General features: G+C 43.8%; 1 protein-coding gene across 4 annotated transcripts; it reads left to right on the top strand.

Moving 5' to 3' along the window:
- Positions 1–3,863: 3,863 nt before the first annotated feature.
- Positions 3,864–7,482, top strand: LOC144388423 (uncharacterized). 4 transcript variants are annotated; one of them, XM_078089759.1, is made up of 6 exons: positions 3,864–3,892; positions 4,260–4,432; positions 5,497–5,605; positions 6,320–6,439; positions 6,746–6,824; positions 7,047–7,482. In XM_078089759.1, exons 2-6 carry the CDS (start codon positions 4,341–4,343, stop codon positions 7,136–7,138), a joined length of 492 nt encoding a protein of 163 aa, XP_077945885.1. In that variant the 5' UTR covers positions 3,864–3,892; positions 4,260–4,340; the 3' UTR covers positions 7,139–7,482. The 4 variants fall into 4 exon arrangements, with proteins under 4 accessions (XP_077945885.1, XP_077945887.1, XP_077945888.1 ...); XM_078089761.1 differs by lacking the exon at positions 3,864–3,892 and adding an exon at positions 3,916–4,069; XM_078089762.1 differs by lacking the exon at positions 3,864–3,892 and adding an exon at positions 3,923–4,191 and having other exon boundaries at positions 4,313–4,432.
- Positions 7,483–14,940: the final 7,458 nt, after the last annotated feature.

Here is a 14,940-nt window from a genome sequence, read left to right as displayed (position 1 = left end):
AAGAGGATTTCTCTACAGACTCACCATGCTGATAAATGAGACCTTCACTAATGTCTCAAGAGATGGACAGAATATATTCATAGTCATTCTCTGAGAAAAGGACATGTTGAAATATATTCTGTGACTCATTGATCTTCTTTGTTGTCTTCATTCAGGACTTCCTGCTGCAGTTTGTCAGCGTGAACTCAAATCCAACCTGAAGAAGAAGTTCCAGTGTGTGTTTGAGGGGATCGCTAATGCAGGAAACCCAACCCTTCTGAATGAGATCTACACAGAGCTCTACATCACAGAGGGAGGGACTGCAGAGGTCAATGAAGAACATGAGGTCAGACAGATTGAAACAACATCCAGGAAACCAGGCAGACCAGAAACAACCATCAGACAAGAAAACGTCTTCAAAGATCTCAGCTGGAGGAGAGGAACCAATCAGAACAGTGATGACTAAGGGAGTGGATGGCATTGGGAAAACAGTCTTAACACAGAAGTTCACTCTGGACTGGGCTGAAGACAAAGACCACCAGGACATACAGTTCACATTTCCATTCACCTTCAGAGAGCTGAATGTGCTGAGAGAGAAGGTGTACAGCTTGGTGGGACTTGTTCATCACTTCTTCAGTGAAACCAGAGCAGCAGGAATCTGCAGGTTTGAGAAGTTCCAGGTTGTGTTCATCTTTGACGGTCTGGATGAGTGTCGACTTCCTCTGGACTTCCACAATAATGAGATCCTGACTGATGTCACAGAGTCGGCCTCAGTGGATGTGCTCCTCACAAACCTCATCAGGGGGAAGCTGCTTCCCTCTGCTCGCCTCCACACGATAACCACGGATAACCACACGACCTGCAGCAGCCAATCAGATCCCTCCTGAGTGCGTTGGCATGGTGACAGAGGTCAGAGGGTTCACTGACCCCCAGAGGGAGGAGTACTTCAGGAAGAGGTTCAGAGATGAGGAGCAGGCCAGAAGGATCATCTCTCACATCAAGACCTCCCGAAGCCTCCACATCATGTGCCACATCCCAGTCTTCTGCTGGATCACTGCTACAGTTCTGGAGGAGATGAAGACCAGAGAGGGAGGAGAGCAGCCCAAGACCCTGACTGAGATGTAAATCCATTTCCTGGTGGTTCATTCCAAAGTGAAGAAGGTCAAGTACGATGGAGGAGCTGAGACGGATCCACACTGGAGTCCAGAGAGCAGGAACACGATCGAGTCTCTGGGAAAACTGGCCTTTGATCAGCTGCAGAAAGGCAACCTGATCTTCTATGAATCCGACCTGACAGAGTATGCTATGCGTCTGCTAAATGACCTGTAATGTAATGTAATGTAATGTAAAGTATGGCATCGATATCAGAGCAGCCTCAGTGTACTCAGGAGTGTTCACTCAGATCTTTAGAGAGGAGAGAGGACTGTACCAGGACAAGGTGTTCTGCTTTGTCCATTTGAGTGTTCAGGAGTTTCTGGCTGCTCTTAATGTCCATCTGACCTTCATCAGCTCTGGTGTCAATCTGCTGTGAGAAGAACAAACAATCTCCCTGTCGTCTAAAGTCTCTAAAGACAAACCTGAACCAAAAGTGCCAGAGTGCTGTGGACAAGGCCTTACAGAGTCCTAATGGACACCTGGACTTGTTCCTCCGCTTCCTCCTGGGTCTTTCCCTGGAGACCAATTAGACTCTCCAACGAGGTCTGCTGACACAAACAGGAAGTCACTCACAGACCAATCAGAGAACAGTCCAGTACATCAAGGAGAAGATGAGCGTGGATGTGTCTCCAGAGAAAAGCATCAATCTGTTCTACTGTCTGAATGAACTGAATGATGTTTCTCTAGTGGAGGAGATCAATGGTTCCTTAGATCAGGACTTCTCTCCACAGAAGAACTGTCTCCTGCTCAGTGGTCAGCTCCGGTCTTCATCTTACTGTCATCGGAAAAAGATCTAGAGTTGTTTGACCTGAAGAAATAGGAAGAGGAGGCTCTTCTGAGGCTGCTGCCAGTGGTCAAAGCCTCCAACAACAAGTACAGAGAGAGTTAGATTCATACATCCATCCATCCATTGTCAAACCGCTTATCCTGCACACAGGGTCGCAGGGGGGCTGGAGTCCATCCCAGCCAACTTTGGGCGATAGACAGGGTTCATCCTGGACTGGTCGCCAGCCAATCACAGGGCTAGATTCATACATCAGAACTTAAATATGCTGCCATATTTTTCCTTCTCCCCCCCCCGTCACAGTACATTTCTGACTTTCAAAAGATTCTTTCTGCTTGCATGACTTTAATCAAATTTGTATTTTCCGACTATTTCCATAAAAATGTTTATTTTCAATATAATGTTCCAATTGAAATGTTTGACATTATAGAGTTAGTAGTAATGTTATCAGATTGTTGATGTACATTAGTGGGTGTTTAGTTGTGACAGGAAACCAGTCAGTAACCATGTTAATGTGATTCTTTTGTGTGTTTGCAGGCTGTCAGGCTGGTTTGTGGGCTCTTAACTACTCAAACAACACTTGGATGTTTAGATACTGGTCATCTGCCTCCAGTGTGTGTTTGGTCCTTTAGTCCAGACATTATTATTAAGAGACAAACAGTCAGAGAAACAATTTGTTAAAAACTCCCGGGCGACGCTGACGACAGCTCAGGACGTTTTGTCACAGTACCGTGGATGTAAATAAAGACACCGAGTGGACATTAATTGAATCCTGACCTGACAGTCTCCAGTTTTACAGCAGGAATGTTTGGTGTTTTAAAGGAGTTCAGCTCCACCTGCTTTTGGTGCTTTGCACTGAGAGCCACTTCCCCGGATGATAAGAGTGGACTTGTTGAAACTAGAGGTGACAGTCGGCCACAGACGCTCAGTGAAGAACCAACAGCTGATGGTGGACCTGGAATTAGTATCAACTATATCGTAGAAATGAACAGAACATACGATGCTGTGTGTGTGCGTGTGTTGAAGGTTCATAGCAAAACAACAGAAGTAACAGAACATAAACTCACTGGATATCAGTATACTCGCGTGTTCTTATTACATCCCCACGTGAGTAGTTTCCAGACTTTACTTAAGTAGAAATTTTGGGTATCTATACTTTACTGTAGTATTTATTTTTCAGACGACTTTTTACTTCTACTCCTTACATTTTTACGCAAATATCTGTACTTTCTACTCCTTACATTTTAAAAACAGCCTCGTTACTTCCGGCTTGTCGTAGTTCAAAAACACACAAACACAAAAACCCATCTAGATAAACGGCGCTATGCGGACAGTGAATGTGATTGTGTTTGGATGAGAATAGAAACATTTAGCATCCAGACACCCGGTTGGTTTTCTCCGCGATGCGCCTGCAGATCGGAGCGACACCGGGTGGGAAAAGTGGTCTTTGGAAAGTTGGTATTTAGCGACATGGACCCTCCTCCTCTTCCTCCTCCTCTTCCTCACGCAGATTTGTCCTAAATGTTTTTTCTAACTTTATTGAGAGTCTGGCACAACTCAGCGACTTGCAAGTAGTGCAGCGTATTAAATAAAGTGATGTGTGTCTTAATGCGGCTTTGGAAATGAACACAAAGGGATTCTGTATTTGCTCATGAAGCCTGAACATTCTGGTTATTTTGATAACCGACCGCTGCCAGTTCAGTAATTCTCATCATTATAAACAGGGGTGAGCCCCCCACCCCGTAAAAAGTCAGCCCCCCCCCCTTCATGACGTAGTGAACCTGGGGGAGACACCGCAGTCTACCGAATCAATGCAAACAACGTGTGTGAGACTCGTGTCACTGTAAAATGGGTTGTGGTTTTATCTGTTTTAAGTCAGATACATTTGTTGTTTTCTTGTGTCTCTGAATGTCGCCATGTTTCCACCATCCCAACGGCAGGTCACGTGACCTGGAGGCGCCTTCTGATCACATGGTAACGGACTGACATGTTGTGTCAGCGAGGTTACGCATTAACAGTTTGTCCGTAATGGAATTTCTTACATTTACTTTTATACTTTAAGTAGTTTTGAAACCAGTACTTTTATACTTTTACTTAAGTAAAAAGCTTGAGTCGATACTTCAACTTCTATAGGAGTCTTTTTAAACCCTAGTATGTGTACTTCTACTTGAGTAATGAATGTGAATACTTTGGACACCTCTGGAAGCCAAACAGAATTAGAGCTACTTGCTTGTTTGGGCGCATCGAGTGGAAGCGGCCTAATGACAGACGTGGTTTGTGTCTCCACTCTTTATTACATCTTCTCCTGAAGTCAATGTAATTACGCCTGTTTCCTTTTCAGCAAAGCACATGACCGTCCTGTGATTTTATGTCTGCGTGAGTGTTAAATCCCAGCAGAACTTTTGAGTCGGTTTGGAGCGAAATGCAGCCGCTCCCCTGGTTTGTGCTGCTGGCGCTTTGTGCCCCTGAGTTCTGCTGGTCCGGACCTCTCCACGCCCAGTGCAAAGTTGAATGGTATGCTGTATTTATGTATTCTACATTCTTTGATACCAGATGTGTTGTATCAGGTTTTCATAGCAAAACTACTTCATATTGTATAACTCACATCTCAAGTTTCTCTTACACATGCACATAAGTTTTAAATGGGTTATTATTTATTGAAAGTAATAAATAAGAAATTAGAATTAGAATTGACCCACTGTATTGACAATTATTTAGTAGCAGTACTTTCTCTACTTGGTAGTTCAGTTTACAATTAGGTGGGCAAAACATTCCTATTCATATTGGTGTGAAGGAAACATGTTTATTTTACTACTTTGTCTCTCACTCTGTAACTGTCTCCTAAGTTAACTAAAAGTCTTAGAAATGATTAATAATCGATCTATTGACAATCAATTATTGAATGATACTTTCAGCCAAAATAACGTGAAAAAGAAGAGTAAAGCCTGTAGAGTTCCTTAACAAACAACAAAGAAACTTTAATGTGTTTTGGTTGCTTCAGGACATTTGACATTTTCAGATAACCTCTCTAAAACAGCTCAAGCTCCAGTGTGAGATTAAATGATGTATTTGTGCAGCTTTTTCTCGAGTTGGTCTTTATTTTAATTTGAATATGATTTCAATTAAATAAATGTTACATTACAGGTCATTTAGCTGACGCTTTTATCCAAAGCGACTTACATTACATACACTTTAAACCCATGGCTTTATACGTTTTGCCCGGAGCAATTAGGGGCGTCTTGCTCAGGGACACTTCAACTTGAGACATGGGGCAGCCGGGACTCGAACCACCAATCTTGCGGTTCCCAGCGCACCCGCTCTGCGCCACGACGACCCAAAACCCCAAAAGTTACAAAATCAAATACAAAACATGTTAATTCAACAATGTAGAAAGGATGTTGAGCACACTAATATATGTTGTGTTGTGACTAGAATATGATATGTAGCCTTTAAAGCCTTCCTAATAAAGATGAGATACAGTTGTCGTGAAGCCTCAGACCAACATGTATAGCTAATGTCAACTAGATGGCGCCATTTCCTTTGCAACCTGCAGTGAGCTCTGTGCTTTTCTCACGCAGGTACTTTGGGATACCTTGCAGAGTGGTTTATGAATCCCTGCTCTCACAGATTAACATGTGGAGAACCATGGCTGGCTGCACCATGGGAGGACAGAGGTGTCTGTACAAGGTGTGTGTGTGTGTGTGTGTGTGTGTGTGGATGACAACGATAGTTCCAATTATTGGTCCACACCAAAACAACTAAACACTGTCACATGACTTGCCACAAACTATCTGTGCGAACAAGGCTGTTGCCTGGCAACGCTAATAGCTGAATAGCCACAAACTCTTATTGTGGTGCCATCACAAGGTCTACATGTATGGTTAATATATTCAGGGTCACTACAGAGTGAACTCCCAAGGCTTTCATGCTACTTTGATGGATTTCTAGGGGAGAAAATATAGTAGCTAGTAAGAAAAGAGGAGAGGAGGCCAAGGATGGGCTTTATGAATACTATGTATATACTAAGTATCCAGACACTAATGAAGGCCACTAAATGCACCCGTTATGCCGGTGGTCCCCAAACATTTGTGAACTTGTGTTATTAAATTGGTAAGACGAGTGTGTTACAGCGAGAAAGGCTGAAGCCCTTCTCTTAAATTGTTTGAATAGGTCACTTTGTTTAAATAATGTGATTAAGGTGGTTGACCGTCAGCGACCTTGTGAGACCATTGCTGTCTGTCTGTGACACACACACACACACACAGGTTAATTCTTCCCACGTATTTCAGCTGAAGGTTTATTTAGTTAATGTCGTTAGCTTTTCCATCTTTTTAGGAGCATATATAAAAATGAGTCAAATGCCAATGACTTTTAGTTAACTAGTATGTGTTCTCTCTGCAGCTGCAGTCTGCTTCTGTCCACTTCATAGCAGCCAAACACACCACTCCCTTCACGGGGTACGTGGACGACATCAACTACCGGCTGGCCTCCTATCACTTCTTCTCCTGCTGTCACGTTTCCGTAAGTTTTCACTCCCAACTAAAGTGCTGACTCGGGTAATGATGCATGGGTGACGGGAGATCACAGCGTTTTTACTGCAAACCAGACACACCTAGCCAGACCAGGATGCCAAGTCACATCAAGGGGTTTTGTCATTTGTGAAGAGTAATGAACGGGAACATCACCCAAAGACCTGTGATCTCTTTGTGAAAGGGAGTAAGGAGCAGAATCTCCTCCTGCAGCCCTCTGCTGGCTGCAGGAGAAGCACAGTGTCACTTTCTGCGCAGCCTTGTCTTTCATTTAACACAGAGCTGTAACTGTCTGCAGGCCATGTCCATCTCTGAGACCTGGTATGCCGTTAAAGACCACGGCACTAACTACTGCAACATCTACAACCTCATCGAAGGTACTACAGAATTATTAGTATTATGCTCAAAGGAAATCAAATCAAATTCATACATGGACCAATTAAGGTTGTGAGAAACAACCTTTTACAAAAGAAAAATTTGATTGAGCACAAAAACCATAATGTTAATATAAAGCAATGTGATGAGAATGAGAGTGGTGATTAGCAGCATTAACCACACAGTCTGATGATCATTATACCGGCGTCTCCTTTGTTGAACAGGAAGTGGTCTAACCGAAGCCAGAGGTTACAGAGAGGTCACCAGTGACTTCCTGTGTACCCAACGCTCCTCTGCTAACTGCACCGTCTACTGACGCAATATTCAGCTTATACATCAACAGTCGACGTGTTCATGCCGCTTGTTACTGTTGTATTTGGGAGTTTGTTCTGTTTACATTAAGGAATAAATACGTAATGAATATACTGTAGAACTGTACCCAATATGGTCATTTAATGTATTTTTACACACCTGCACCTATTCCCACCATGACATGAAATCTGCTGATGAGAGGAGTTTGGCTTTTTCTTTTCGTTCCCTAATCCGCTCGTTCAGTTTTGCTGGAGCATTTTCCATTTCTCTCTCTTTGGAGAAGTTTTACGTTTCCAGGGTCGTTCCTGCGTTTTTTGTTGGACAATAAAAACTTCAACTGAACCTTAACTCTGCGTCCGAGTCCTCACCTTGAGTTCCCCGTGACAAATTCTAATTTATTGTTACATTGAACATCGCAATAATTAAATATAACATCCACATGGTTAAAAAAAAAGTTAAAATACCTAATTATATTAAAAAATACGAAATTAGTACCAGTCACACAGAATTATGTCATTGGTGTTATTGCGGCACAAAACACTTTTATTTTGATTCTTCCTGGATCGAGAGGTCCTTTAAGGAAGCGCAGTGCCTATATGGTTACTTCATTTCTTCAAAACACCATACATGAGAATGTTGAATGAAGCTGTTACATGCCAGACGGGGACGGTCTGCATGTGTTCTTGTCGTTCTCCCTCCTGCTCATTGGTTTCTCTCCCCCAGTGATTATGCTGATTGGCCAACTCCAAACACAGGTGGAAAGCAATCAGCAGTTCCGGTGGCAGTCCATAAAGGAAGACTCCTGAGAAGTGAAATGGGGTGTGTTCTGCGCTGCGGGCTGGTGGCCAGTCTTCCTGTCCGTGAGCTGTAGCTGGCTGCTAGCAAAACTGGAGTTTTGTAAGGTGGAGGTTGAGGACCTTAGTAAGTTGGGGTACCCTGTACATTTTTGCACGTAGGTATACCTTTGTATAGACACACCAGGTGTAGTGATTGTTGCCTCCTGTGTAACGTTTTCCTTTAGTCCTTTTTCAGAGAAGCAGGTAAGGTAATTTGGTTGACTTGTTTTGGATGAAGAGCCAGTGGTGAGCTAGGCCTCGTTTTGTTATATTCATTTCATTTGTTTGGCACAACCTGTAGGTCTCATCTTCCACCATCTCCCTCCTGTTGGGAGCCATCTTTTTGTGTAATAATAACTAGAAAGACCCCTTTTACCCTGACTCTGTCGCCTGTCTTTGATTGTTGTTTTACTGTCCTGGAATCTACAAAAGGGACGTAACAGAAGCTTTTAAGCCTGTCATTTATGTTACTCATTTATTGGTCGCAAGGTCCAGAATTGAACATTAAAACTGATTTGGAGTTAGTCACTGGTGTTACTCCTCCTCCTGGTAACACCAGTGGTATCCCTGTATAAATGAGCCACATACAGGAGAAGGTTCTGGAGCTGGAGACCATCTCGAACAGGTTGTCCCTCGTCTTCAGCTCACTGCGCCACACACAGAACCAAGCCGTGTGTCTAAGCCGTTGTTGCTTTAAAGACTTTAAATATTTTTCTTTCTTCAATGCATGTGTGAAATAATTGTAAATCTAAATTGTAGTAACTGCTTGGAGAGCTTTAAAAATGGCTCTGCAGCAGCAGGCTTGTTGGTTGAGAATCTGTCTCCTTTTTATTTTTTTTCACCCTCGTATCGAGGTGGTTTTTCCGAATTACACCGTTCTTGGGTTTTTTTCTGTCCACGGCTTTACTTTTTATCCAACATGAAAACCATGCGGACCTCAAGTGCTCGATTTTCTCAAATTCATTGTGATGTTTCCATTTTCCCGACACATTCACCTTCTCACATTTTGACTCAAGGGTTAGGGTTAGGGTTCTTTTTTTTCTTTCTTTCCTACATTCTCTCTTTCTCCCACAATATCTGTCAGTGACTCTGCCAAACCAACGCCTTTCTCCTCTGACAACTTTCTCACCGCGTGTCCCGTGCGATCCACAACATCATGTCTCTTTTATCTCAGTGGTGTCTCCGCTCACGGCCACCACCAACAGCCTCAGTTGGTCATTTATTATTTTCCATCGATACCCCGGCGCTGGTTCCCAGCCACCGTCCTCCTCTTCTCCATCAAATTCACCTTCCATTTAACAACAGTCAACCAGTTCGTATGTATCTTACCCGGGCAGACAGCTATGTTCTGAAAGTTTATACTAACCTTTCAGAGAAAATGTTTGTGTCCACGAGCTTATGTTAGCCTCGCAGAATTAATTTATGCTGAAAGTTTATACTAACCTTCCAGAGTCAATGTGTCTGAGTTTGTTAACCTCTCAGACTCAATTATTAGGTCTGTCTGCCCTCCTTAGAACATACTTCCAAAACTTATTTCTTAATGTGTTGAGAAATGCACATTTCATTTATCTATTTAATCACTCCTCTCTCTCCCCTTCCACACTCCCAAAGCGCGCTGTTAAATCAAACACGGTTTTTAAGGAACTCTAACCTCGGGTCACCGACCCGCAGCCTTTCGGGGGTCCAGATCCCCAGGAGACCACACCTGGCGAAATCAGCCCTCGTCAGGGTCTGAGGGGGTCGCCAAACCAGAGACCAGGATCCATCCAGCCATCCATTGTCAAACCGCTTATCCTGCACACAGGGTCGCGGGGGGGGCTGGAGTCCATCCCAGCCAACTTCGGGCGATAGACAGGGTACATCCTGGATTGGTCGCCAGCCAATCACAGGGCTACGCAGAGACACACAACCATTCACACACACATCTACGGGCAATTTAAAGTCCCCAATTAACCTGATCCCCAGAGCATGTCTTTGGACTGTGGGAGGAAGCCGGAGAACCCGGAGAGAACCCACGCAGACACGGGGAGAACATGCAGACTCCACACAGAAAGGCCACTGGGCGGAATCGAACCCAGGACCTTCTTGCTGTGAGGCGACAGTGCTAACCACCACACCGCACCAGAGACCAGGATATTGACTCCAAATCAATTTGCTTGATTCATGCTGGATTCTAGATCCCTTGATACTCGCAGGTTTCCGCTAAACCATAGTGAATTCATTTATTCCCAAACTTCAGCGCCCTTCGATTCCTTTGATTCATGCCGGATACTCGATCCCTTGGTGCTCGCAGGAACCCACTAAACAACAGTAGTTATTTCTTCTTTAGTCCAGAACTTCAGTCCCTTTGGGGGCTCGGCAGGTGTTTCTGACATGGGCGTGTGGCGGAGCCAAATGCAGCACAACGGCACGGAGTGTTTGGTTAACGCTTTTATTGAACACGGCCTCACAGCAGGCGTTCGGGCACAATGAGAGGCAGAGCAGAGTGCGGTCCTCAGGATCGGGGAGGAGATGCTGGGAGACAGTTGGTGCGATCGCTGGGCCGGTCGGGGATCCGGAGCACAAGGGCAGAAGCGCCGGGCAGTCCAAGGGGCAGGCAACAGAAACCCGAGGCGCTCAGGCAGGACTCGTGGTCGGGGACAGAAGGCTGAGGTGCTCACTGGGGCGGAGACAGAAGAACGGGTCTGGAACAGGCAGGGTCGAAACCGGGAGATCAGTCCAAGGTAGAGTGCTGGAGAGACTTGCATGACGCGAAGAACAATCTGGCAATGACAGGCTGGGTGTGCAGTGCTTATGTAGCGGGGCTGATTGTGAATGCGAAGCAGGTGTGGAAGGCAGGAGAGTGACTGATTGTGGATGCGGGGCAGGTGTGGACGATCGAGCTGGCAGGTAAAGGGAACAGTTTTGACCGCGCGCTGGTTAGTGTCACGTGATGCTCCGGGTGGATGAATGGTGAACGTGTGACGGGTGTAAACTGGCAAATAAGTGGACTTGTTTACAACAACACAAAGGCTACAGGACTCTCATTCATCCGTCATGAGACAACAGCGGCGCGTCAATGAGGGTTTCCGGACAAAATGCCTCAGTGGCTTAAAGCGTTTGCTTAGCATCTACAGATTAGTGTGTCTTTGTGTACATCTACATGTTAGTTTGTCTCTGAGTACGTGTGTGTGTGTGTGAGTGCTCATCTGAGTCATGCGTAGATCTGGAGCTGCTCCTGAGGGGGCGACTCTTAGCACGTCCTGATGGCGTGATGTCCGGATGGCGTCCTGATGGCGTCCCGATGGCGTCCTGGTGACGTCCTGATGGCGTGATGTCCTAATGGCGTCCTGATGGCGTCCTGATGACGTCCTGATGGCGTCCTGATGGTCTACAGAGACAAGGAGAAGAGACGTGAGGAGGATCATAAGGATGTGAGACAACATTCATGAATTCAATTATTTAAATTTGATAAACTTTTCCAAAATGTGTGTGTGTGTAAGTGTACATTATATATTTGTTGTTGTTAATTTCTGTCTATGCTTTTCATGTTTAGTGCGTCTCTGTGCAAACCAACACAGTGTAAGTGTGTTATATGTACTGTTATATGTGTGTGTGTCTCTGTGTAAGTACTTTTATATGCGAGTGTGTCTCTGTGTAAGTACTTTTATGTGTGTGTCTCTGTGTAAGTACTTTTATAGTGTGTGTGTCTCTGTGTAAGTACTTGTATACGTGTGTGCGTCCCTGTGTAAGTACTTTTATAGTGTGTGCGTCTCTGTGTAAGTACTTTTATAATGTGTGCGTCTCTGTGTAAGTACTTTTATAGTGTGTGCGTCTCTGTGTAAGTACTTTTATAGTGTGTGCGTCTCTGTGTAAGTACTTTTATAGTGTGTGTGTCTCTGTGTAAGTACTTTTATAGTGTGTGTGTCTCTGTGTAAGTACTTTTATAGTGTGTGTGTCTCTGTGTAAGTACTTTTATAGTGTGTGTGTCTCTGTGTAAGTACTTTTATAGTGTGTGTGTGTCTCTGTGTAAGTACTTTTATAGTGTGTGTGTGTCTCTGTGTAAGTACTTTTATAGTGTGTGTGTGTGTGTCTCTGTGTAAGTACTTTTATAGTGTGTGTGTGTGTGTCTCTGTGTAAGTACTTTTATAGTGTGTGTGTGTGTGTCTCTGTGTAAGTACTTTTATAGTGTGTGTGTGTGTGTCTCTGTGTAAGTACTTTTATAGTGTGTGTGTGTGTGTCTCTGTGTAAGTACTTTTATAGTGTGTGTGTGTGTCTCTGTGTAAGTACTTTTATAGTGTGTGTGTGTGTGTCTCTGTGTAAGTACTTTTATAGTGTGTGTGTGTGTGTCTCTGTGTAAGTACTTTTATAGTGTGTGTGTGTGTGTCTCTGTGTAAGTACTTTTATAGTGTGTGTGTGTGTGTCTCTGTGTAAGTACTTTTATAGTGTGTGTGTGTGTGTCTCTGTGTAAGTACTTTTATAGTGTGTGTGTGTGTGTCTCTGTGTAAGTACTTTTATAGTGTGTGTGTGTGTGTCTCTGTGTAAGTACTTTTATAGTGTGTGTGTGTGTCTCTGTGTAAGTACTTTTATAGTGTGTGTGTGTGTGTCTCTGTGTAAGTACTTTTATAGTGTGTGTGTCTCTGTGTAAGTACTTTTATAGTGTGTGTGTCTCTGTGTAAGTACTTTTATAGTGTGTGTGTGTGTGTCTCTGTGTAAGTACTTTTATAGTGTGTGTGTGTGTGTGTGTCTCTGTGTAAGTACTTTTATAGTGTGTGTGTGTGTGTGTGTAAGTACTTTTATAGTGTGTGTGTGTGTGTGTGTAAGTACTTTTATAGTGTGTGTGTGTGTGTGTGTAAGTACTTTTATAGTGTGTGTGTGTCTCTGTGTAAGTACTTTTATAGTGTGTGTGTGTGTGTGTGTCTCTGTGTAAGTACTTTTATAGTGTGTGTGTGTGTGTGTCTCTGTGTAAGTACTTTTATAGTGTGTGTGTGTGTGTGTCTCTGTGTAAGTACTTTTATAGTGTGTGTGTCTCTGTGTAAGTACTTTTATAGTGTGTGTGTCTCTGTGTAAGTACTTTTATAGTGTGTGTGTCTCTGTGTAAGTACTTTTATAGTGTGTGTGTGTCTCTGTGTAAGTACTTTTATAGTGTGTGTGCCTCTGTGTAAGTACTTTTATAGTGTGTGTGCCTCTGTGTAAGTACTTTTATAGTGTGTGTGCCTCTGTGTAAGTACTTTTATAGTGTGTGTGTGTGTCTCTGTGTAAGTACTTTTATAGTGTGTGTGTGTCTCTGTGTAAGTACTTTTATAGTGTGTGTGTGTCTCTGTGTAAGTACTTTTATAGTGTGTGTGTGTCTCTGTGTAAGTACTTTTATAGTGTGTGTGCCTCTGTGTAAGTACTTTTATAGTGTGTGTGTGTGTCTCTGTGTAAGTACTTTTATAGTGTGTGTGTGTGTGTGTGTGTCTCTGTGTAAGTACTTTTATAGTGTGTGTGCCTCTGTGTAAGTACTTTTATATGTGAGTGTGTGTGCCTCTGTGTAAGTACTTTTATATGTGTGTGTGTGTGTCTCTGTGTAAGTACTTTTATATGTGTGTGTGTGTGTCTCTGTGTAAGTACTTTTATATGTGTGTGTGTGTGTGTCTCTGTGTAAGTACTTTTATATGTGTGTGTGTCTCTGTGTAAGTACTTTTATATGTGTGTGTGTCTCTGTGTAAGTACTTTTATATGTGTGTGTGTGTCTCTGTGTAAGTACTTTTATATGTGTGTGTGTGTCTCTGTGGAAGTACTTTTATATGTGTGTGTGTGTCTCTGTGGAAGTACTTTTATGTGTCCTGGGGTCCATTGTTGGTCCAAGTCGGAAGTCCAGGGGTTGATGGAGGTTTTTGGCGGGGTTCCTCAAACACCTGCGGGCCAACCCTAACCCTATCTAACTGAACATATTGTCAATCGCTTTCTGAACGATGACTTTCCACTCTGTGTCCAGCAGAGTCCAAGGGTTGAGGGACCTTTTTGGCAGGGTTCCTTGCTGTCAACTGAGCTCTTCTCAGCTTCTTCAAAGTACTCACCGAACATATTGTCAATCGCTTTCTGAACGCTTACTTTCCACTCTGGGTCACACTCAAATTCTTCCACTTGGGTTTGAAAGTCACAGACCAGATCATGATCTGACTGCAAACGCAGGAGTCTAGAAGAAGAGTTTTCTGAGTGTCTTCCGCTGTGTGACGGTTTCTCCAAATCCGCGGACTTCTCTTCATTGTGCTCTGCTGGCTCAGACGTAACACAATTTTTTCTCTTCCTGCTTCTTTTCCTCCCTGGTGGTGTAGTCGGCAGAATGAATCCAACCTCAGTCTTCACCACGGGGAGTCTCACGTGCAGAGAGTCTGAGTTCTTCTCTTCATTGTGCTCTGCTGGCTTGGACCTACCAGAAACGTTTTTCTTCCTGCTTTTAAAAAGGTCATCATCCAGTTCTCCAGGACGCGCCGGTGTCTCTTTTTGGTGGGGTACTTTGTCGTCTTCAAACACCCACGGGCTGAAGATACATTCGGGGGATTTCCTATATGTCCTTTCTGAGACAGCAGGATGGTCCATCCACTCGCTATTTTCGTCAACTGAGCTCTTCTTATTGAATGTACTTCCATCGGCTTTCTGAACAATGACTTCCGACTCTGGGTCACACTCAAATTCTTTCTCTTCCTCCTGGGTTTTAAAGTCGTGGACCAGAGCATCATCTGATTGCAGAGTGTTAGAACTCAGGGGTCTGCTAGAATAAGAGTTCTTCTCTTCATTGTGCTCGGCTGGCTCAGACGTGCCAGAAACGTTTTTCTTGCTGCTTTTAAAAAGGTCATCGTCAGGTTCTCCAGGACGCTTTCCTGTCTTCCTTAAGAATCTCCAGATCCTATTTAAAATGAAAGGTTTCTTAACTCTTTCCACTTGTGGCGGTGTCCAGCAGAGTCCAAGGGTTGAGGGACCTTTTTGGTGGGGTTCCTTGTCTTCA

This window comes from Gasterosteus aculeatus, chromosome 15 (assembly GCF_964276395.1).
Source record: "Gasterosteus aculeatus chromosome 15, fGasAcu3.hap1.1, whole genome shotgun sequence".
Taxonomy (NCBI): Eukaryota; Metazoa; Chordata; class Actinopteri; order Perciformes; family Gasterosteidae; genus Gasterosteus; species Gasterosteus aculeatus.
Note: the sequence above shows the minus strand (reverse complement) of the source record. Positions and strands in the feature narration are given on the sequence as shown.

Bases quoted from the DNA above. Each gene is read 5' to 3' on its own strand.
- LOC144388423 (XM_078089759.1), top strand. From the start codon at position 4,341: ATGCAGCCGCTCCCCTGGTTTGTGCTGCTGGCGCTTTGTGCCCCTGAG. The intron at 5,606-6,319 runs GTGTGTGTGTGT...TTCTCTCTGCAG, and splicing joins GACAGAGGTGTCTGTACAAG to CTGCAGTCTGCTTCTGTCCA. The intron at 6,825-7,046 runs GTACTACAGAAT...TTTGTTGAACAG, and splicing joins CATCTACAACCTCATCGAAG to GAAGTGGTCTAACCGAAGCC.